The sequence below is a fragment of the Anser anser genome, assembly GCF_964211835.1.
Source record: "Anser anser genome assembly, chromosome: 10".
In the NCBI taxonomy this organism is placed as follows: Eukaryota; Metazoa; Chordata; class Aves; order Anseriformes; family Anatidae; genus Anser; species Anser anser.
Window position 1 is genome coordinate 7,522,507 of NC_139730.1, and position 25,243 is coordinate 7,547,749.

The 25,243-nt window shown below is 41.0% G+C and overlaps 1 protein-coding gene across 1 annotated transcript in view; it reads left to right on the forward strand.

Annotated features, from left to right (window-relative positions):
* Positions 1 to 25,243, forward strand: part of AGBL1 (AGBL carboxypeptidase 1) — a 308,283-nt gene that overhangs the window by 112,325 nt on the left and 170,715 nt on the right. The window contains exon 19 of the mRNA XM_083849719.1: positions 13,168 to 13,348. Within this exon, the coding sequence (XP_083705845.1) occupies positions 13,168 to 13,348 (181 nt within the window). The remainder of the gene's footprint in view (positions 1 to 13,167; positions 13,349 to 25,243) is intronic.

Consider the following 25,243-nt stretch of genomic DNA (forward strand, 5'->3'; position numbering starts at 1 on the left):
TGTTTGCCAGAGCTGCAAGCAGGTTCTTCCGCTACTCTGCCCGTGTTCGTGCAAGCAGTTCTACACTCATGAAACATAGTGGATGGTATTCCTTTGTACTGATCCTAGTATTAATATACCAGAGAGCCTTAGTGGGTGAGGAGACATTTTTGCAATACATGGTGTGTGTTTGGCTTTCCCTTGTTGTGGTATCTGTAATACTGAACACCTGCTATTTGTAATTTTTACGTGTAAATTGGTTTTGCTGCGAGCTTCTCTGTAGGTTTCTATTTGATCTGTTTAACTGAGTTTCATTTCTCTAATTCTAGAACAGGATCATTTCTATGTGACTGATACGGCCAATCTTATCTCAGTAAAATAAGTACAGCAGTATATTGAAACTCATAGTTTTGCAGACGCCACTGGCTGACACTTCTTGTTGCTTGTAACTGACAGATTGTAGAAGAAATTTGCAGTTAATGGGCTGCAGTTATATATAAAACGAAATAAGACTGAAAATACGCCGTAATGATTTTTAAAATACTCTTCAGTTAATGAGAGGATTTGTCCATCTCTACATCAGAGAAACTTGTTAGCTCTCTGAGCTTGACCAACTGTTTCTAATGCAGAAATAGAAATTGCCAGTAAACAAGAAGAGACAGCTGCTATGTTCAGACTGTAAATGTGCTGATAAGATCAACTAGTTGACAAGTGACATGGTAGATGCTGCAAAGTGCACCAGTGTTTGTAGAGAGCTGAACTTGAAGGGTATCTTTTCAGAATGTTTTTTTATGTGGCTGATGGATATCAGTTTCTAGCTGACAAAACTAGATGCATCAGGCCTTTCACTCATTTTAGGTTGCTCTTCTTTTTCTGCAATTTCTACTGCTTCATTTTGTTACATGACTTTGCAGAACTGAGTAGCAGAAGAAAAATACTGGTTAGTGTGTCTCCTGTTTCCCTGGTCTTCTATTCTAGAAGAGAGGAGGGGAAGGGGAAAAAGAAAAAAACAACACAGGAAACTGTTGAATTTTGAAGTCACCAGTTACCTGTTATATGTGTAAGCAGGCCTCCCAAATATATATATAGGACTCTTATAGTCCTGTCAGAACAATTTTTCTTAAGGCATCCTAGAGATGTTCCGTGCCTTTTCTCTCCACTCCATCTTACCTTTACGTTAATGAAGTTTGCATAATGGAATCAGGTCCCAGAACCAACAGGACTTGTTCCAGATCTTAACTCTTTCCCAGAGAAGGCATTTTCTCAGTAACGCTCAGAAAATTATATCTATCAAATCACCAGCGCATTTAGAATTCAATTTTCTCTCTCAATTGCAATTGTCGTACTACTTAGTTGTGGCTGGAGCAGAGGGGAGTAATTTCTCTGCCACTTGGTAATTTTTTACAAGCTTTTTATCTTCTGTCTTCATTAAAGTTGTTTAACAAACTGTTTTGAAGATTTGCTTGCTTAGCCTGATGTTTCTGTCTCTGAAAAGGACAAGGTGTTAGGAGAAATAAGCTGTATTTTGTGTTAAAAATCTGGTGGGGTGAACTGGTGGTAAGTGTGAGTGAATGAACAAGTCAGAATGGGGTTGGAGGTATATCTTGACCCACAGATAAGTAAGGACTTGTGGATGACTCGGGGAAACATGAAAAGGCATTATGGAATTGTCTTGTGTGTCTTTTCCAAATGTTCTAGACTTTTTTTTTTTCTTTTTGCTAATTTTGGGAAGCATGGATGGGTTTCAGTATGAAATTGATAGCCATGCTGTAGTATCATGGTATAAGACAATTAACATAACTGAGGATGGAATATTCTGATGATATTTAGGTTCCAGATTCAATTAATTTTCATGACTGATGGATTAAATACCAAGGCAAAAAGAGGAGGAAGTGCTCTGAAGTCATGGTTCCTGTGGAAATTCAATTCTCAGGTGAATATGGGTGGCACAAAATACTTCATGACTGGGACTTTGGAAACTGAGGTTGAACTCAGTGACTGATATGTATGTTATCCTTTGGCAATTTGATTGTTCTTTAAAACCCTGTGTTGTTAAACTAGAATATGCTTGAAATGTGTGAAGTCTTTCAGAAGATAATGAGTGAGATGGAATTTATTTTTGCTGGCATCAGGCTTTGACAAGTTTTCCAAAGGACCTTTAGGTACCACCATAAGCACCTACCTGAAGACTGTGACTGAAGTGAAAATGAAGAAAAAAGGTGGATGGATGAGAGGGCAGGAAGTCCTTAATTACATCATTGGTAAGGCTGCATCTACAGGAAATAAAGATGCAGGGAGACTTTCATTGTAAAAATGAGGCAGTAGCGGATAACACAGCAGAAATTATCTGTGACTTTTTTTTTTTTGTGTTTGCTGTCCTGGAGTAATTTCTGAAAAATTATGTCTTATTTTTTATAGTGTTCCCTACCCTTGTAACCTGGTGTAAAAGGTGCAGCCAGTGCCAAGGTCGTTCCTTTCCCCTTCTTGACCAGCAGTAGACAGGGTAGACTCTAACAAGATTAGTGTCTCATCTGCTTTGTCATTTCATAGTGTTGCAGGTCACCCTAATGCAGCTTGGGAATTTGTATTGCAGCAGAGTGGGAAAGTGCATTCAGTAGAGCAGGCATCGAAGGCTGTTCTTGAAACACACAATCCTATAAATCCTGCCCCCTGGCAGCCCAAGCTGTTTAGTTATGTTTTATGAATCAGGTCATATAGTGTCTGTCATAGCTTCCAGATGCCAAACTCCTGTGATGGCTTTGTCAAACATTTTGAAAGGGTGAAAATACAGCAAGAGGGTCACTGTGAAGCATAATCCAACACACAGGAATTGTTCTGCACAAAGAGCAACTAGCCAGAGGCAAAAGAATAAGCAAGAGACACGTGAAGGACTCTGGAGTCTTGGTGTCCCCACTCTCTATATTCTGCCCATGTTTAGCACTTACTAACCATGAATGAGCAATAAATGTTGTGACATACAGTCTCTCTGCTGACATAGGTGATGGGCCTGCGAGCTATGTAGAATGTCTGTAGATAGACTTGAAACAAAGCTCCTGCTCATCACAGCTCAATCAACACTCAGCAAGGTGACTTGCTGCTTAATTTCCTTTACATCATACCCTTTTAATCAGAACGCTCCCAGAACCCACCTTCGAGCTTGTCAAGCATCTTTCCCACCAGTTGGGATATCACTTGGAATGCAGATACTACGACCTTATTTGTTAGCTTATCAAGATGTGACTTGAAATTGGGCTCAGCCCAGATAAAATAATTGCTGTTTGCACACAGGGTAATGCTGGTAAGATGCTCCCCATGAGGCCATCTGCTAACCTGCCTCAAAAGTAATTTAATAGAAATCAAATAAAATAAATCAAATTAAAGCATGCATCTAATACATGCAAGCTCTGAAATGAATTTGTATTCCAAACAGGCAGTGAGACTGAGTAGTTGGTTTCTTCATCCATGAAGGAAGCATGCTAACTAATAGAGGAAACAAAAATAATTTTAGGAGACCTTTTGATTTTGAGGTTCATGGGGATGTTAGATGACAGGTGAATGTTGTTACTCATATTCTTGCAGTTAGAAAGCATTAGGTAGAAGTGTTTATATTTTTGCAAACAATGTATTGGTGTAAGAAGCTTTGTTAGATATAGAAGGACGATGATTCATCTTTGCAATGCTTGCCATTAGCCTGTCATGACCATGATTTGCAGGGATTTTCTTTTATTTAAATAAGTGATTCTTTTAAAAGCATTCTGATAGTTTATAGAGCAGAAGATGAAGTGGTAGTGAATGCTCTGAAATATAATGGTTTCAGTGTGAGCGCTTCATGTCAAGTAAAAGAGGAACTCATCCTAGGGATCCGATGGTGCTGTAAAGAATGACTGAGCAACAATGTTAGGATTTGTTGGCAACATGAGCTGGAAGAGTTCTGCTAGGGAAATGTCGGTCTGAAAATGCAGGAAGGCACCTCGACTGAAGTAACTTGTTACGCAGTATCAGCTTCCTGAAGCTAGTCTGTAGTACGTGTCAGAAATTCAAACTGATCACTCATGTTATTAAATTAATTGACAAAAAGAAATTTCTAGAGAATTCTAAAATAAATTGTATATCACTTAAACTATGAATTAAATAACAAAAACATCTTTTGTGTGAAAACTCCCACTTTTGCAGTGATACGTGGTGTAGCGTGAAAGGAAAAGCAACTGAATCCTGGACGTTACGTGTTTACTTCTATTAGTTTGCCTTCTGATACTGCCAAGGCTGTTCTGACTTTATTAAAGTCTAAAGGTACTAAATAAGGTACTAAAGACTCCTTTATTCATGAATACCTTTTTTTTTCTGTGTTTTGTTGTAACTTTTGGGAGAAAGGGAAAAAAAAATGTTCCTTTGCCTAGCTTTTCTACCATCTTATTCCTAAGAAGAAACAATTTTCCTCAGACTAGTAGTCTTCCTAGCTTGACATTCAGCTCCCTATAGTGATTGATGTAGAAAGACATGATTCATTAGAAATCACTTCACAAGCATCCGAAGGGAAGAACTTTCTGACCTTAGATGGTGACTGCTCAGTGTCTTACCATGTACTGGTCGAAACTTCCTCGTGTTATCTATTTTATTGCAGTGGCACATTTTGCTCTGCCTATCTTTCTGTCGAGTATTCTGAGGTTCTGATTATGCCATGGGATCCCAATTCTCTGTTCATCCTTAGGGTATATCAGTAGTCAAACTTGCTTGTGGTATGGAATTGCTTGTGGTATGAACTTATGGCCTAAACAACTACTGAGAGCCCATGGTCTGAGGGTTTGAAAACAAGCTGTTAAAACGCTAATATTTCTAGGTTGCTGTTTGGCAGCAGGGGAATAGAGGTTAGAACTAGCCACTAATATTAAACCAGTTACTGATATCAGTTGTCCTAAACATTTCGGGGGGGGGGTGATGAAGTTTCATTTATCACGTTTTAGACACAAAGTGTTAGTGCATCCCACTTAATTCTTTATCAAGATAAAACTATTTATGTAGAAGTAAGCTTCTTGTCAAGGCTGATGGATGCAGGGATCTGCACCAATCATGGATGGACAGTAGGGTAGTCTGTTTAAAGATCTTATTTCCACATCTCTGTAGTGCTAAACGTTTCCAGTTCAGTCAAACCCTTTGTGCGTGTTACATACATCACATCATCTAGAAGATGAAAAATGGTGTTGCTTATGTCATTCTGCAAGATCATTGTGCTGACGCCAGTTTTGTTGTCATGATCATCTCACTGAAAGACCTTTTATGTTGTTCCATTACTTGCATTCTTTTGCTCAACTATATGGGGAGTTCATCTAAGAACTTGCTATCAAGACAAGATTCATTGTTCAAAATTGGAAGACTAATTTTGAGGGGTTTTCCTTATGTCTCTTGTATGTGGAAAGAGAGAATTCCTTTTGGGATCAGCTCTAGGCAAGACAGTCTAGAACAGCGGTGAGGTAAGAATCAATTTAGTGATGCCATAAATGAGGTGAATTGGCAAAAGGTTCATTATTAAGAAGATGTTGACACAATGAAGTATTAGAAGGTGCATTTTGTAGACTGTTTTCTTTCCTTTTTCTCCCTTCCTGTGAGTTTTTCATGTGTACCAAAGCACACAAGTTAAAACCCTCATAGCTTGCTAACTGCAGGAGAAATACATGATAATATTTTTAAGAAACATTCCCTGCTAGGATATTTCTAGAGCAGTGGAGTGATAAATATCAAATCAAGTGAAGACCAAGAATTTATTTTTTCCCATCAGAGACAATCTGCAATGCTTTTTATCTTGACAAAAATTGATATTTTATCCCTTTGATAATGGGATGCTCTGATTGCACTTCCTTTCAATATATTTTATTTCTTACAAGCCGTTCCCTGAGGAAGACCTCAAGTCAGAGACAGAGATGGATCTGTACCTCTTAAAGACACAACCCTTGTTTAAGAATGAGCATTACTTTATGATGCAGGTGGCATTAGGTGGGGTTTAAATTTCTGTTCTGTACAGGCAAAAAGCTGCTCTTTACTACAGAATTCATCTTCAGTAGAACAGAATTGCTTGAAGAACTAAACAGGAAAGTAAGTTTTCTGCTGTGAAATTTGGCTGTTATTCCCTATGGTGAGAGAAGTGTTGACAGGTGCTTTATTTTCCATGCCCATTTTAGGGATAACAGACCCAGTTGTGGGTCCCAAGTTGATCTTTGCCTCCTGTGGTAACAGACTGGGCAAAACACTGAGGTCTTCACACAGCTTTTGACCGTTCCTCTCCTGTCCAGATTCTACAAGGAGCTATTCTAGAAAAGTAAGGGCTTCAGAAGTGGATCCATAGAAATAAGAAAGAAAATAAAAGCATGTTGGGTTATCTCTGTCCCCAGCTACTGCAAGATTGTTATGTACAGAATGGCTTCTAGTGCTCTGGGCAACATATTTTTAATGTTAACTTCTACCTCTCCACAGGGGAGACTCTTCAATATAATTCAGTGATATTCAACCTAAATGTTCCTCTGTGAAGTTTCATCCCATTAACCCTGGCTTCACCCTGGTTTAGTACTGTAAGCAGTTCCTTTTGCTGCTGTGCCTGTTCTCAAAGTGATGGCAGTGAAGGGCATGGGGGTATTACACTGGGGTAAAGGCTGTCTCTCATAAACAAAAAGCATGGGTTTCAGGCATTGCTCAGTGTGAAAGCCATTTACTCGTGGAGTGTACTCTGGGGGCATCCCCACTGCAAGTGATTCCTGCTGCAGACTGTCCTGTCCATCTGCTACCCTTAATTTCTGCAGAGAAGCTATTAAGGACATCCACAGGGCTGGGGATGTGGCCCGAGGGCAGCTTATGGTTCAGAATTCAAAGCTCTGATGCTCTGCCCTGTAGGTGCACGGTCAGCTTGATCCCTTTAGGGATCAGATACTTAGAGGTCTCTCTGGCCAGGGATGTCACCAGAGAGTGCCGAATTGCTGTTGCTCTCACAATACTGAAATGTGCCCTGCAAATGAGATAGATGGGCTATGGGTGAGTAGTGGATATGTAGGATGAAATGTAAAAGTAAAGGGTGAGAATATTTGCTGTTGTGGAGCTGAAGCCTTATTAAAGTCCTGTCTGTCCTATTTGGGCAAATACTTTCTAAAGTATCATGTGTCACCAAAATCCCATTAAACTGTCACATAAATTATCAGAGTTTCCTTTTTCCATCACTGCGGATTACCCAGGGAGATATTTTTATGACAATGGAAGCTTTTTCAGTCTGCTCCTCCTGCCTGATTTCATTTCAGATGAAATCCTTCTCTCGGAAAACAGCCCATGGATTTCATAGCTCTATGGATTTCTGTACTCAGCCTGTGCAGCAGTTATCCTGCAGGTCTCTGCTGCGCTTATGGCCTTGCCCGTATCTTCTTTTAGGCATAGCAACATTTAGGGCAATGATTCCACTGCTCTGTTTATACTGAATGAGAGTAGGATTGTAGTCTGTTTTGATGGATCTCTGCTCCAGTGTCTTCCAGTCTTTTGGGCAGCCACTGACCGGTTCCTCTCTCAGCCCAGTGTTGTTATCCTGATATGAAGAACCCAGGAAGTTAAAGTCACAAGCGCACATAACTTGAAAATATTTATCTTTTCTACTTGCCATGTCTCAGAGGTGTTCCATTTCTCCAGTGCAATCTGTGTTTTTCCTATGCTGGCTGAAAATCATATGGATTGGTGGTCAGGACATGGCAGTACAAAATACTTGAGTATCTGAAATCGCCTGCTGCCGTAGAAAAAATTAAGACTAATGTGTGTGTTATGGAAGCAGGGGATGATAGAGCCTCGCCTGCTTTTGACAGATAATCTGGAGCTCTGTACATCAGCTACCTAGATAATCTGTTGGGAAGATTCTTGGAGCTGATTTTGTTTGCTTCTTGCTGCTTTCAAAGGGCACGCTAAGACATGCACGGATGCTTGCAACCAGTAGACTTAAGGATAATAGAGGAGCTTTGGTAGATAATTATTTAAGAAAGAAATCCCAGTAATTATATTATTCTGTTCTTAAAAGTTCTAAGACTGTCAGTAATGGAGAAGGCAAGAGAGAACTTTCTATACTTATTTCTGATCTATTTGTGTGAAGAAGTCCTGATGATGAAAATATCATGATGAAATAAAATATTTCTGATGTCACTAATGGCTAATGTTTAACATTTTTAACTGTCTGATCTTAAGTAGCAAGCAGATGCCTTGCATTGCAGAGATAAAAAGAAGTGGTTGAGGTGCTGTGTGGACTGGAATAGTGATTCCAGCAGCTCTCAGGACACAAGAGTTCATTCCAGAGGACTACAGGGATTCATGGATCAAATTTCTCAAGGGGCAACTAGGATGCCCTAGTGACGAGAATGACCTATGTGGCGATAGGCCTAGTCCTGGCACTATTCTGGGAAATGTAGTGGAGTGACTTGATACAGGACTTGTGTGAACAAGGACCTAAAGGAAGTCAGGGTAAATATGCAGGCACACCAGTGAATGCAGGTAAGTCACTACAGACGGGGACCAGTAATAGTAGGATGTCAAGCTGCACCAGAGCTGGGCACTCTGTACCCATATTCATCTCCCCAATCATCTCTGATCATCTCTGATTCAAAGGTGAATGAATTCATAAAACACATGCACAAAAGGAGGTTGCCAAGCAACTTGGAGCCTGAAACACCCCCACCATGCTATGAAGGTAGAGAACAGCTAGCCAAGGCAATTTGTAGTGTTCACTTCTTTGCCATAGGTAATAGTAATAATGCATATAATGTAAGTATATTTAAGGGAGGAATAGCTCCTTGATAATTCTGGAAAACAACAGCTGGTCCTGCCAGACTATGTGTTCTGCCTCTGTCATAAGACATGTCTGCTTCTGCAGTATTTAGCCAAAAGCAGGGTCAGCAAGGAGACTGTAATGTTGGGGTGGGGGAAGAATGGGGGAGGAAAGAATTGTATCTTAAAGTAACTGAAAGACTGACAACTAGAGGAAAAGCTTTAGGAGGAGAGTAAAGTGTCTGACACAGATTCTGCCTCAGATCAGTCTCATGTTTTCTGTGATCTCGGTATTTGAAGTAATTTTTTTTCAAACTTTAATATATTCATTGTACATCACACCATATCCTGTCTTCTCTCTGACTTTGCGTAACTATGCAGCCTTGGGCATATCAGATGTATCCAGAGCAGGACGCAGCCGTGACATGCATGGAAGAGCTACATTTGGTGCTCCTTTTTCCCTATCGTTTGACTCTCAGAATAAGCTGTAGTGGTCACAGATAATTAAGTTGGGAGGGAGAGTTAGCGTTCTTGGTTTGTCTCCTATGTCCTGGGGTAAACTTGACCCTTTGATCTGTGCAATGCTCATGATAAATTCATGCTGTATTTAGAAATAAAGGGAGGAAAAAAAAATAAACATCACACACTGTTTTAGTGGCCCTGGGCTTGGGGGTAAAGGAAAGAGAGGTATGCAGAAGCACAGCCAGAAGAATTCGAGTCAAGACCTGGATCTAGGTTGAATTTCTCACATGCTGTGTATATAATTCCCTTTGACTCCTTATTAAATCCTGTGTTGTTTCGAAACTTTCTCCCTTTACAAATGGCACGGCGCAAATCTCAGCTTGATATAATTTAGAACCTTAGCCCAGGTCAGGGCATCTGGAACTGCATTTCCTTTCCTTTCTGTGGTCGTCTTGATGAGGGATGCTGCTGCGTTAACGTGGTTTTGTTCTTTTCTTTCAGGCTGCTCTTTCCCTAACTGATGCCATGATTAGTAACATCAAAGTCACCTCTTAGTGAATCTTGGTGATGGCATAATGAGAGGAGGATTCCTACAACAGACAGGAGATTAAGCAGCAAGTTAGCAGTACTGGAAGAACAAAGCTCTTATTTTCATGCATATATCCACAGTTAAAAATGAGTGAAGAGAGGGGGAGATGGGAAGTAGGTGATACGTTAGAATTATTACTCAAAGGGTTTTTGCTCAAAGTTTTTGCAAGAGGCATCAGTGATGCTTTAATCTCTCATCTCTGGTTTTGTTGGTGCCACGTTAAATCCTGGCCGTGTCAAAATGTAACGCAGAGTAATGAGACAAGATCTGTTGGATGAGGCTTTATGTAGCATGAAAAGGTTCCTCTGCTCTCTCTTTTTATTATTTACATTCCCGGAGAAGGTTATGTGTCATGTGGGCTTTGCAGAGATAAATGGCTAACCTGAGCTTTCTGGCAGCTTCCCCAGAACTTGGGAAGGATTCTGCCTAAGCGTTGGCCTGAGGATTTTGAAGACTTGAGCTCAGTTCTGGGCCCCGAGGGATGTGTTTGAGAACTTGTAGCTCAGTGCCCTGAAGATAGGTGTGACGTGGCACACTAGGTAGTCACAAGGGGCTCGGGATTGAAATAGCACATGGGAAGGGTAGCTGAACACCAGTGGAAACCAGCAGGCTATGCTGGGTAGCACTGAGCTGGCCAGGTCAGGGCTGCAGTCACGGGGCACGGTAAGTCAGGAATGAAGTGAAGCAGCTCAGCTAAGTGCACAAATCTTGGCTGGTGCTTGCCAGTTGGTATACTGAGTACAGCTGACCAATGCTGCTGTCTACTGCTTTCATAAGCGGCAATGTTTATCACAGTTATCACAACAATTTCAAGGCAGATAAATTACTGGATATGCTTTACAGTTATAGGATTGAGTGGTTTCTGCCTGTCACAGTCAGGTCTCTGTTTCCCAGGTGTCTCAAGGGGAGCAAGTGTTATGGCCATAACATCAACTCTCTGCTCTATTTAGTGCTTCATTAGTCTTCACGCTGGGTGCAGTATGGGGGAGAGCAGCATTTTGATATGGGATTTCGCTGCAATGCCTTCTGTGAAGGGAACAGGCACTTAACAAGATCTGCAGTTTGCCTACTGGTACGGACCTTTGTTATGACTCTCCTGCGGACGGGATGTCTGAGTTGCAATCGTGCTTGTCAGGAGGGGAGCTATTAAAGGAAGCTTTAACTGGAGTAGAGAGAATTCCCTGGTTGAACCCTACAGCTGTGGGCTGCCACCATTGTCACCCACAGGGAAACAGTGTAGATAATGTCTGTCTGCTCTCTTTACCCCAACCATTTCCTGGGTTTTAAGATAAGGAAACTCTAGAAGCTTTTCTCACATTGAAACGAAGACAGACAGGCATATCAGTCTTGAGAAGAAGAACAGAACTCAGGTCTCTGCCAGTCCCACAGTATTTGCAATTAGCAGAGATGAGAAAGCTTAGGGTTTCTTTTTTTTCTTACTTTGACTGAGGAAAGAATCTCTCAATTAACATGCTCTGTGCTCTCCCAATGTACAGAAGAGACAAGAGTTGTTAAAGCTGTATTCATCAATTGCAAGAGAACATGTTTTATTTTGCTTTGTGCTATTTACAGCTGTTGTCTATTAGGAGTCCTCAAGAGCCTCATTCTCCACTACAACAGCACAGTCCCATAAGTTTAGCTCAGCAATGAGCCTGCAAAACAGCACTAAATCATGGAGATGGGAGAACGAAGAAAATGTTTGGAAATGGCAAAATGCAGCTGATGTCTTTGTGAAAGCTAGTTTTTTGCTTGTTGCTATTTAAAAGCATTACTAAGGTAGATTGTAATGCACAGCATCTAGCTGGAGCAGAATAGAAATTGTGTATTCTAATTTTGGAAAAAAATAAAGGCAGAATGGCTGGGATGTGACTTGGGCACTTGGCATATTTTCACTAATGTATATACATAATTTGGGTTTATGATGTGTAAAAATGTGGTGTAAGAATAAGGTGTAAAAACGATAAAAAAAAAAATTAATGTATGGCTATTGAGAAAAGAGTTCCAGCTGCTTTACTGGACCACAGTATAATTGTTCTGTATGAGCTCTTTGAGCTGAGAGTGCAGTATTGCCCACCAAATGCTTAAGAGGAAGGCATGGAAGTGGGGAGGGGTACAAAGGGGATTATTTCTAAATCTGTATGCATCCCTGAAAGACGTAATTGTATTGTACTATAATGTACAGATTGAGCAGAAGTGTACAGAATATACATTTAAGAAGAATTACTGTTTATTCTTTCTCTGGGAAATGAGAAAATTTCACTTGTATTCTCAGCTCTGGCAGTCTTTGCTTGTTGGCCAAATCACTAAGCAGCACTTTAATAGCATCTATATTTTTCAGCATGGTGTGCTACCTCCCCGTTTCACATTAATTGATTAATGATTTGTAAAGCATTTAGAAAACTGAAGGACAGCTTTGGGAGCTAAGGGCGAAGGAGCATAACTTGCTAATTCAGCATTTGTTTACAAGGGCACTCAGATGATGCGTTTGGTTGTGTTTTATGTCCTTTTACCTTTCCAAAGCCTGTCAACTGAGGTCCCTTCAATTCATGCAAGTGAACAGAGCCTGAGCTCTGACATCACCTGACAGAGCTGGAAAAAACATCACGGCATCATTGTGATTCTCTGACAGATACTGGTTTCCACTAAAGCAAATCTGTCAGGTTGACTTGTGACAGCTGCGTGAGCTTGTGAACGCCTCACAAAAGGATCATTTTAAGACACCTCAATGCTTTGTCCTTTCCTTCTATTTTCTCTGCCTGGCAGGTGTCTCCCTCTGCCTTCTCCTTTTTCCTTGGCCCATCCGTGGAGTATGCTCAACACAGATGGGATCTTCAAAGAATCTGCTGTCAGACTTGGTCTTTTCTAAGCATGTGCATACTGAGAGTTTTTGGAGATTTATAACTAGGCCAAATGTGGGTGCTTTTTCACAGGAACAGCAAATAACATATCCGATAACAAGGCAACTTTCTCTGCCAAGCTGCAAGTCTACTTTGAAAGGGGGGGGTTCATCAGAGCTTATCAATGGACTGTTTAGTAAGGTTTTGATTAAAAAAAAAAACACAAACAAAAACAACAACAAAAAAACTCCTTTCTCCTATCCCAAATTCCCACAGCTTATGTCTCCCATGTCAAATGTATTACTAGAAACAGCTGAACTGTTCTAGTTGCAATTTCTGAAAATCATTCTTGCAAATCTGAGTCTGTGTCTATATTAACTGAAAACAGCAAAAGTAGTGGACTGTCTTAGCTGTGAACATTATTTCTAAATTTTTTTGGATGCTTATGAAATGATGGTTAGTTTTGAACACTCTGCCTCTGCAGCTTCTATGAGTAATATCTTCAAATCTTTGGTTGTTTTACAGACAATCGTCCGTATGTCTTTCTAATGGCCCGTGTTCACCCTGGAGAAAGCAATGCCAGCTGGGTTATGAAAGGGACCCTAGAATTCCTTGTGAGCAGCGATCCCATTGCAGATCTCCTGAGGCAATGTTTCATTTTCAAGATTGTCCCCATGCTCAATCCTGATGGAGTCATCAATGGCAAGTGAGTTGTAGTGGCATGTACTTTTTGTGGGGTTTTGCTGGGTTTCCCTGCAGGCTTTTTTCCTGTACACCAAGCAGGTCTTGTCTTGCATGTTTTGGGTCAGGAGAATTGTCTTTGCCTAGAGCCTTGTGTTTTATTCATCCTGTTATTAATCCTGTATGGTAAATGTAATTCTTGGATGTAGCCCAGTGCGCTGTCTTGCGTGGGTCAGATGTTTGCGATTCTGTACTGTGTGGGGCTATAAGATGTCTCATACATACTGCATTAGTGGTACCAGACAAAGTGGATCTTGCTTGCTAAATGGCGATCTATCTGTTCTGCTAAATCAGCAGGGCAAACTTCACCTGTAAGGACATATACTTGGGAATAACTGTCTTTAATGCTTTGTATAGCCTGAGTGGGGAAAGATGAATAAGGATCTATTAAGCCTTCAAGTTTTCATGGAAACATTTCCATATAGTGAAGCTCCCTCCTTCTCCCACCTCCTTTTCAATCCTCTCTCCCACACGCTTCCTAAGAGATACCAAGTCTTTCTGAGCTTACAAAAATGCAGATTCCTTTTTGCATTCTTTATAGCTGCTTTTACACCGACCCTGCCCATCCACAGTAACATACCTTCCCTCTCCTTTCCCAACAGATGAAAAAGTGCAAATTTGCTTCTAATATGTTAAAGTGAAATGAAATAGATCTCTATGGAGCTAGTGAAAGAGGAATTCCCCTTGAGTGATTGACAAGTGTAGTATGATGTGGTAGGTTTGCACTTCACTGTTTTTGGAGTGATGGTGAGTTGCGGACTGCCTGTAACTGGTTGTATGTCTCTGTATTGTCTCTGATGCAGGGGCAGAAAGTTGTGGCCACATCCCACCTGCATCAAAGAAGCTGTGCATTTTAACCTGGTAATAAGGTCTTGCAGGTTTCAGTAAGAATTGTCCTCCAGCTTGTTGGAATGGACTAATCTCAAAGCTGAAAGATGGTTTTAGACAAGCACAGAAATACATAAGGTGGAGAGGAGTAACTTTTCTTAAACTACAGTGACCCATCTGGTTTTAGGTCAGGCTGTGCTGATCAGGTGTTACAGGAACAGAAAAAGGACCCTAAGCAAGAACTTGAACTTGTTTGGCTCTAAACAAATTCATTTCAGTTGTGGGTGAGGGCTTCAGCAGAGCACTACTTGGGCTATTCTGTCTCTAGTCTGTGACTCTGAACAGTTTTTGTGCTTCTATGCTCCCCAGGATGTGCATGTGTCAGTAATTTGGGAAGACTTTTCTGAGTAGCTCAATACAGCCCCTGAGTATTTGAAGCTTCTGCTGGCACCAAATGTTTCCTTGATCCTTCCAGACAGCAGAAGCAAAAAAAGAAAGGTTGTGGCTTTTTTTTCCCCTTTCTGTTTTTCCTTTCACTGTGCTTAATTAAAGTTTCCAGCAGATGGAGGACTGGAGGGAATGTCTGACCTTTTTTTCTCCGGCTGTCAGGAGCGAGTATAGCAGAGAAGGGGCCCTCAGGAGGGAGGATGTGGCTCTCAGTGACACCTGGATGAAGTGTAATGTCTGAGCTCACGTCATGCAGGAAGGTGTTTTGCCTTTCCTCGTGCAAAGGAGCTTAAACTGTAGTTAAACCTGCTGACGAGTGAAAAAGTTTGGTGAGCCTTACATGTGGATTAGGAGCAGGGAAAAAGGGACTTGGCCATGGCTTTGTAACTGATGAGGCCTGAGGAAGGGGAGAACCAATCTTTTATGCTCTAATTTAAACACTTGTAGGCTTTGAAGTCTCCTATGGCTCACATATTCTTGTTTCTTCCCACATGCTTTTTCAGTGGACTCAGGCCCTGCTACATGGAAAGAAATGGTTCTGTTCTGGGCCTGAGGCTTGCTAATAGTTCAGTGAAAATAACTGAGCACTGGAGAAAAAAAAATCTTTCAGGCCCTTAATGTCTGTGGATGCACATTCAGGTTTCTGTAGCTATTAATGTTCTACCTTTCCCAGGTTCAAGCGCCTTAGTAAATCCTGTTGTCTTTCAAGTCAAATCACTGCCAATGTTATGAGGGAAACTATTTTCTGAGGAAACAGGTCTGTAGCCCATTCTCAACCACAGCATTTGTAAGCAGGTACTTGCTATGTATTTTTTACACCTCTAAAACACATTTCATGAAGCCACTTGTTTGTCTTGGGATTCACAGCCCCTTTTGTGGAAGGGATTGACACACTGAATGTGTCAAATCTGCTGTCAAGGCCAACGATTGTCTTGGTTCTCTGCTGGAAATACCTGCATGTGGTAACCTGCCGTTTTATTTCTTATTATGAGACAGTGATCCCTTCTGTTTTAATGCTAGGATGATGCCCAAAGTTTTCAGTTAAAATCACCTCTTCCATAGCAAAAGCTACTATACGAGCCATCCAGAGCAGTCCCATTGCCCTGACCATCCTGGCTCTGGATTTTCTAATAAGCAGACTGATTATTATTATTAAATTTATTTTTTTTTCCACTTTGGATGTACATCTTCCAGTAAATCTCTTCCCTAATTTTCTTCTATCTTTTTCTCAACTGGCGTTAATCTTTCTTTAGTCTTATCTCAGTATCTTTATTTAAGAAAGAGTTGGACTTCTTTCTGTTGGTGGTTCTTTTGAAGCTCCTCACTCTCCCTCTTCCCAAACCCTTTGTGCCAGAGTGTGCTTAACGCTTCCCTGACCATCACAGAGATGAATGCCAGTGCACCGTTACAAAAGATTTCTTCCAGCAGCCCAGCTGTGCCCCTACCCGTGCTGGCTCCCTGCTGCAGGCACAGCTCAGTGGAAGAGTGCTCATCCCAGCAGGGTACCTCGCGATTGCACTTTGGGAGCCTTGGGCAGCAACAAGACAATCAGGGCCTTGGTATTTGCTTTGGTTAATGTGATCTGAAAGTTACACGCAGAGAATGTTCCCCTATCACAGATATGACTACAGTAATGCAATTATGCTCTGACTGCGTGTGGCTGAGCCGGGAAACAGCTCTCCACTCTCCTTTTCACTTCAGTTGATGCTCTGAGAATCCCTTCCTGTCTGTCAGTGATGGAGAGAGTTGCAGCCCTATCACTGATGCTAAATGAAGGTAGTGGTGATGCGAGTGTGTATGTACAAGTGAGGCTGTAATCACATAACAATATAGATCACTACCAAATATTGTAGCTAATTTGAGTTTGTTCAAGCCAGAGAGAATTGATGATTGTGTTGCTGTGTGTGGCTGAGTGCTTTGCTCCATCCCGAACAGCAGTCAGGTGTAGGGTTTGTTAAATAATATTCAGCTGATCTGATAACTGCTATATATTTTAATATTAGGTACTACTTTTCATAAGTTGATCTTATACTTTGTCAGACAGTGGCTTTTGAATGCTGCAGGGGATGGGATGCTGCCTCCAATAGACCTGTGGTCTGACCTGATGTGATTGTTCGTATGCTTTATTTTTCTTTTTCTGATATAAATTACAAGGAAAAAATAGTCTTAATCACTGGGAACACAAGTGTAAGTCAGTTGGAAGTGACAAACACATTAAACTGCTTAAGAGAAAGCATTCTTGCAGGCTGACTCTTTTGTGTAGGTTGTTCTATAAGAACTCAAGCTTTTAAGAACATTCTTATGAACCTCTTCCTCCATACCTCTACCCCTTTTTAAAATTAAAACAGATAAATAGGAAAGCTTTAGAAGAAATTCCAGTTTATTAAGTGGTGGAGAATCCATGAAGGGGAGAATAGCATTTTCATTAGGAAACTGATATAAAATGCAGTGGGTAAGCGAGAGGCTTTTTTCCTGGCTCTGCTATTGACAGACTATGTGACCTTGGTCATTTTCTCCTCCTCTTTTTGTGAGTTTTCTTCCTGGGAGAATGAGATAATGACATACCACAACCTTTGCACAGTGTGAAATGAAGTGAAATGTGTGTACTGGGAGCATTTACTCTTCAATCTAGATCATCTTCTGATTCAACTAGTGAAAGCAGGGTCAGGCAGGGATCTTGTAAAAGCTTAATTATGGCAGCACAAAAGGACATTTTCATAAAGAAACAGAAAACTGTTGGCTGTCCGCACTTAAGCTTGTTATCACACACTTGAGCATCAAGTTGCGTGTGCACTGATGCTTACCTATGCAGTTGCATGCTGCCTTGTGATGTGCTCTTGGGCTGTCTTCTCTGTGCACCTGCTGCATACCCTCCTGTCAATGGCTTGCACACACAGCCATTCCTCAGCGTCTGCTCAGACCTGCATACCTCCTACACACACCTGGCAGTCCCACGTATGCTCACAGTTGCAACATGGTAGTCAGCATTTTGTTTTTCTTCGGCTGGGCTTCTTCAGACACTGCAGTTCCATATAAATATTGCTATTTATTACCCCTAAATTTAGGGTTATTAATTATGTCAGTATAACCTAATTTATATCACCATAAACAGCAATAATAAATGCTGCCAAATGCTAACACTCGATGCTTGCCAACTGTGCCTATGTTTAATGAGTGTTTTTTCCCCCCACTTCCCAGAAGTATTAAATTAAAAATGATTCAGCCTTGCAAGATCATTGATCAGGCAAGAGGTGGGAGCTCCTAGAGAAGTGCTTTTGTTTTAAAAAATACTTCTCATGCGGTCTCTATGTATTTTGTGCATTCACAAATTCTCTCCCCCCTCACAAACCCCTAACTGCCCAGTGTCACAGTTCTGACTTTCTCGCTCCTACATTGCCACCCTCTTCCTCTTTCTTTACTCCTTTTAATGTTTCCTCTTTCTTCTCTTCTGTCTGCCCTTTTCTCGCTCTCCTTTCGCTCCTATTGAATCAAAGAAGCTTTTCAATGAAAAGAACTTGATGCATTTTTATAAATGAATTTGAACAAGTCAGTGGAGATGGGAGCTGGTAAGTCTTTTTTTTTTTATGGTAAAGGAAGATGAATTTTTTGGAAGCTGCGTGATTTTTTCAAAGCCATGGGGTAACCATAGTAGCAGTTAGGAAGAGGAAATCCTGATTTGCATTTTGGATTATAGCCATGGACTATTCTTTATCTGGTTTAAATACACCCTGTTCCCTCCTGCACCTGCCCTCCCACAGCACAGGCTGAGTAAGCTTTTCTGCTGCTCAAAGGTAAGGCAGGTGAGCTGTTGTTTTTTTCTGTTTCTCTCTCCATTGATATTCACTCTACTTTAGTCAGACTGTTTATTCTATCCTGTTCAGCTTATCAGGCTTTCTTCATTACCTCCTGGAATCCGAAAAAGCAAAGAAAAGCTTTACCTCTCACAATTACTGAAATGGAGAGATATAAATGTCCTCTGAAATCCCCTCCAGAACACATTTCCTTTGTGTGCTCTCAAAAGTTAAAAAGGGAAAAATAATAGTGTTGCCACTTATTCTGTGGAACCCAGTTCTTTGTTTTTTGAAGGATACTCTTAGGAGGAGGAGTAGAAGCGGGTTTATCTGTATACCAAAAAGCGTTAGTATATATGACTTTTCTCCTTCTGCATTATTGCTTACTCTCCTCCATTGAGACATTGTGTTCTGCAGACAGTAAGAGGCAGAACTGGACAGGGACAGCAAAAAAAGCTAATGGCTAGTCTTAAGGAGATGTTTGATGATCCAGAACTGCATCCTCAAGGATTAAACTTTGTGGTGATGTCATACGAAGCCATGTAAATGTAGACATTGCTCCTTTTTTCCACCTCCTTCCCTTTATTGCTTCTCTGTGGTCAGAGGATCGAAGAGGAGTTTAATTCTCAGAAGCTAGCCTTGCATAACTAAATTGGTGCCATGCTCTTTGCAAACACTCCACAGGCTCTCTCCAGACTAGCTAATCTATGAAATGTGTTTCTGTAAGGATTGTGCAAAGATGTGGGAAGGCTGGGAAAGGAGTGTTTTTGAACTGACGTTAATTAATGCAGGGGAAGAATTATCTCTAGGAGAGAGAGGTACTCCAGGATTAGTGTGCTGCTGTTCTTTAGCAGACAGTGTTGGGCTCTGTCCCCCATGTTGTATTCTGAAGCCCTGAATCTAAATGAGCACCACCGTGCCATCAGTAGTTAGCTAAATGCATGAAGAAGACAAGGTAAACTTAGATAAAAGAATATTTTTGCAAAAGATTCAATCCCTACTCATTCAGAATGGCTGTGCTCTGAGCTGCACATTTTTGGGTGGCATATTTGCATGCACTGACTCAGACCTCAGAGGAGATGAAAATGCCAGGTCGGGGAAGACAGGTCCCTGTGTCCTGGCTTGGTGTGTGGCTCTGGGAAGTGCTTATGAACTGTGGGTGAATTTTCCCTGTACAGAGTAAATGCTTCTCAGCTCATTGCTGCTCTGTTGCCTCAAGCATTGCCTCAGTTGCCCTATATTAATTAAGAGGACAGGGATCCTGTTCCAGTGGTGAAGCAGAGCTGGTGAATAAGCACTTTTTGGACACTGTGGTCTTCCCAGCAGGCCATCCTGAAAATTTTTGGGTGCTTGTCTGCCACCTTCACTTCTTCCAGTGAAATGGAGCTCAGAGACTACTTTCACCTCTTCAAGGCAAGCAGCCTTACGGCTTCTGACAAGCTCAGAAAATCCCCCTTAGACGAGGCCTATGATTTGTGAGTTTAGGGTATGTGAATCTGGCTGGTATGTGAACCACGCAAGATGAAATATGGGCTACAGTGTTCCTTACCTCTCGTCTCGGCAAGCCCTTCCTTCGTGGACCCGGAAGTGATGTCCCATCCTCCACCATACAACTGAGGACATCTCTGTAGTGGGAGGTGACCTGCTTTCAAACCAAGCCCTGTGCAGTGGTGGCAGTCCATCCTTGGCTCTGCTGAGGCGCACCTCCGCCAGCAGACAGATGTGCCCCAGGACTCCCTTCTGACAGCGCTTCCAGTGCAGGATTGTTTATTCCTTCCTTTATCAGCCAGAGCTGCTGGGCCCCCTGAGTTATTAGATCTATTCGCTCATTGTCAGTGTTTCCTCCTTCGTAAATATGTCCCCATACGTCTCTGCTCCTGAGGAATATGCTTTCTCTTCTATTTACTGCTTTTCCCAGGCCCCCACCTCCTCATTGCTTCCTCCACCCAGTGGCCCAATAACAACTGAGGAGATAAATAAGCTACATAACTCTTCCCAGCTATTGTTTTTGTTGTTGTTGCCCTGCATAGTAATATATATAATAACAAGGAAACAAATCTTATTACTAAAGTAATTACAATAAATAAAAAGCTGAGAAGGGAGATGAAGGAAGGGTCTGTCTGGGGAGAGATTGCAGCAGGATTTTTTAAAATTTAATTTACTTGAGATGTTCTCTGCCACTTTATTGATACCCTGCTGACGGGGGCTGTGACTAATTAGCAGCCAGCTGTTGTTCTAACACACCCTCACCTAATTTATTGTGTGGCTGAGTCTCTAAAACAGGAGCCTGTCTGCTATCGTTGTCTATGGGACTCAGCACCAGTCTCATGTCAGTGGTTGGGTTTATTGCTTGGTGCTTCTGTTTCCTGGAAGCTCAGTAGCTGAAATTTTGGGTGCTTTGTTGCCATTTCTTTTATTTTCTAGCACATCTCATGTGTTTCCAGAAGTTTGGGCAGGACAATACACTCAATCTGTTAAATATCAGCTTGTCCCAGCGTCCAGCCTAATAAAACCAACACAACTGCTAGTTTTTGATAAGTTGCCCAGAGAAATGCACCACTGTTTGTATACCTCAGGAGAGAACAAAACAACAACAACAAAAGGGGAAAAAAAAAAAAGACCTGGTAATATGGTAATAGAATGTCTGGCATGGGCAGGGCTTAGGGTTTCTTCATGTCTGAAAGTCTGGGCCCTTGTTTTCTTGCTTGCTGGTATCTTATGAAGTGCTGTACCATGCTTGTCGGTGCAATGGAGAAAGCAGTACCATCTGTCTTCTAAATGGTCACAAAAACCAATTAGTTAATGCTCGTATTAAGGACTGGGAGGATCAAATGCATTGTCTCGTGTTTCATTAGGCCTCCAGTTGCAAAAGCATGCGCGGTGTTTGCTCTGAAACAGTAAAGGTACCACATGAGCCGAGTACATCTCCCCTGGCTCTTTCATACACAATTTATGCTGATGATTCAAGGTCACCTGGGAATTTCACTGCAAAAATCACTTGATGTGGGCTCAGTGACATTAATATCTTGGACTACTAAACAATTCAGCTTTGAGCCTTGAAAATTATTTCATTTTAGATAGGTACTACCTTGTATTTTCAAGTTAGCATGAATATTAGATATGAACACGATGTTCCACGGGCTCAGAAAGGAATTATTTTTGTTCTGCATTCGTGTCTATTCTCCTGACTGACAACGGGAGTTCATAATCAGATATGTGCACTCCTTTGACATTTCTAGGAGCCAGGAGACGGGTGTACAGAGCTAGCTTTTAGTAGAGTTAATGAGTTGATTGAATTATATTATTATTTTTATTAGTTTGATTGTGTACAAATATCTCCTTTGTTTGTTATTATGTTTATTTAAGCCCCCTTTCTGATATATTATTCCCATACTAATTGTGCTTGTGCTAGGCTCTGTGCAGACAAGTAAGGAGCAGCTGGTTCCCGGTTAGGAACTGATGCATTAGTGGCACAGTCTATAGTATTGATGAGAATGAAAAGGATACTGGGGTGCTGGCTGATGGATCTTTTGTGGAGTCCAATCCATTTTCTCAGCTGTGGCCACTTGATGCACTCCTTCGCCGTTACATCCTGGGATGGGGAAAGTATCTCACTGCCACGACTTCTGCAGCCATCCAATGAAACTTTGTGAGGCTCATTGTCTTCAATACAGGATCAGGAGAATTGTATTAAATCACAGGAGTCTCTTTATACCTTCTTGCAATTTGCAGGAGATACCTGCAAACCTTGATGCAGTTGGCCCCGTAGGTAAACAAACAGTGAGAACTATGATGGTTACTCTTAACCTTGGATTTTGCATCTGATTCCTAATCGTGGTAGGAATGGAGTACTGATATAAAGGTTGAATATATTGGACAGGAGCTAATGTCATGAGTGGAGAGGCTGTTTTGATCACTCATCTCCAGATCAAGTCTTCTTACCCAAGCTAATGCCTTTTGGAAGCCGTGGATTCAGAGTTGGGGTTGTAATTCATGGGATGGGAAAAGTCCACAAAATGAAATTGTAAAAACTTCACTTTTATAGATGCAATGAAGAATGTCCAATACTTTACTGCAATATCCACACTACCTGGAAAGCTGAAATTGCCTGGGAATGAAGGTTATTGTCTCTTGTAATATACCTTCATATATTACACTGTGTAATAAATCGGGCAGTATTTCTTTTGCCCTGCAAACTGGACATCCCTGGAGTTCCAAGTGACATTTCAAATTTTATATGACCATTCAGTTCCTTTTAAGTATTAGAACACTTTTGTGTGTGTGATATATGCATAGAAATTCTTTTTAAAAGCATATGAATAAAAAATCTGGAGTTCAGTTATGCAAGTGTAAAGCTGCTTTTCCATGTGCTTGCCTTTAAAAATTCTGTGCTGGCTTAGCTCTGTGTTTTGGCTACTATTGTTCTTTAACATCTGTATTTCTGTGTTTCTCTTCCGCTTTTCCTTGCCCTCTTTGTTTAATTTGAATAACAGATTCCAATAAAAGGTGGCAAAGTGCTATGATAGGAGAGCAGATATATGACAGCCTCGGGTTGGAGAAATGGACGGGTGATTGAAAATGGTGTTTTTAGAAATGGGACAAAGAGGCATATCAACAAAAATAAGCTTCATTTAGAAGCCTGTATTTTTAAAATTGCTTGTGCAAAAATGCACCTACAGAGGACCAGCTGAGGTTGAATTGTTCACCTGTGCACATGGTTCATATGATTGCACATGCAATTGGGGTAATTACATGGGCAAATTTTGCTCCAGTAATTTGAGCAAATTGCCACCTTAATTTATAAACCCACCTGAATGTCCCAGAGAGGCAGCAGGAAAATGAAAAACAGAAAATTGAGTCAATGCTGGAATGGCAAAGAGTGGGAAATCAAAACCTCTTCTGCAACCTAAGAGACAGCACTGCTGGAAGTCAGGAAAAAAAAAGTTGACCACACTTTTAATGCTGTAAAGTAGCTCTGAGTCTTGAAGGGGTAGAAAACCAAAGAGTTTTTGAAGTCATATAGCCCAGATTTTGGGGGGGGGGGGGGGGGAAGCTGAGATGGGCAAGGAAGAGGGCTTCAGTAATGGTGCACCTTGAGTCTGTACTTACTGCAAAACTTTGAGGTTATTATTTGAACACAGCTTAGCTCAATGATATTGTAACCATGACAGGAACCCTTGGATAGCTACAATGACGTTTTGTTGCATGGGGATAGTGATTATTTATACAGTAAGATTCTGTAGAAATTATGCTACATTCAGAATTGTTTAGAGCTGAGCAACTTTTCCCTGGCCTTTTAGAACTGGAATTTCACAAGTGGTTGTGTCCCTGTATAAGATGGTTAAATATCTGTTACATTCTATGGGACTCTTCCGTGTCCTCTGTCTGAGAAAGCAGTATACAGTGAAGAAGTGGCACTGAACAACATAGTCTAGATCTTAAACCACTTTTTGGATTGCTTTCATTTGTCTGTAACAAATGACAAGTACTTACAGTATAATTATTATAATAGTTGGAGACCTATTATTCCGCTGCGTATGTATTATAGACTGCAAATAGGCAAAGTGTTTTATTTCTGAATATGTATACATAACAATCCATAATCAGGTTGGTACCTTCATGCAATGCTGGTTTTGATTATTTTATTTCCTCTGACCTTTTTTCTTAAAGCTCTCCTTCTTTTTCTTAAAGCTCTCCTTCTACTCCCATAGAGTTACTAGGCAATAACAACATTGTGAATGCAAGGATTCTTTCTATGTACCTCTATTGACATCTCTGGTAGTACATTTTTGTCCCCTATGTTCCCTCATTTTTCTCCCCAACATGTTCAGCTCCGCTTTTGATGGAGAAGAAAGTACCATTTCTCCCAGGGGACACCTGCTCAGACTGAGCACTGCCTAAAGCAGAAATTCAATTCCCAGTTCTAGCTGTGGTCCATGGTGTCTTTTACCAGTAGGTAACAGTGATAACACTAATGAAAACATACTTGTTGAGGAACGAACGTTTCCCATATTCATTGTCTGTTAGCTAGCAAAAGATCATTAGGGAAAAAAGAAAAAAAAGACAAAGATTAAAAAAGTGACAATTTTTCTGTCTTCTCAGAAATGGTTATGACACATAAGAGGATGTAAAGTGCAGAGTAGCTGAACAATCATAAACTATTTTAATACCATTTAGAAATGAGAAGAAGCAGGAAAAGAGGCTTAGGTATTAATGCAGTTTATTGCACTAATCAGTCACTTCTACGGAGCATGATCATGGTTTTAAATCCTTGCTCCAGTGACATGAAAATATCTGGTGGTCTGTCATCCAATTCTCTAATAGATGTTTGTCTGTATCATAGAAATCTCTAGTGCCATATTTGAGCTAGCAGTGAATTCTATGCTCTGATGGATATAATGCCAAGCAAGGCAGGTCTGGATTATAAGTGCGATGGCAGAGATGTAAAGCAAGGCCTGAAATTGAACTAGAAAGAGCTAAAGGAGATTAAGCTATGTTTTACTTGAGTATTTTTGGGAAATTTTTAATAACATCTTTGAGTTTAGCCTGAGATCTCTGGAAAGTCAATACAGGAAAGGCAGGTCATGCTTTGTGGGTTAAACCATTTGCATGGAGTAGCCAAACCTACTGCTTGTTGATCTGTCTAGTGTTTCACTATAAACGTGCATTAGGGTTGAATGTGAAAAGCCCATGAATGAAGGCAGTGGAAGAACAGTTTTTTTCCCTCCTCCAGAACATGCATATTATGTGAAGAAAGCTTGCTTTGGAATAGACGTTTGGGGAATATGCTGTGT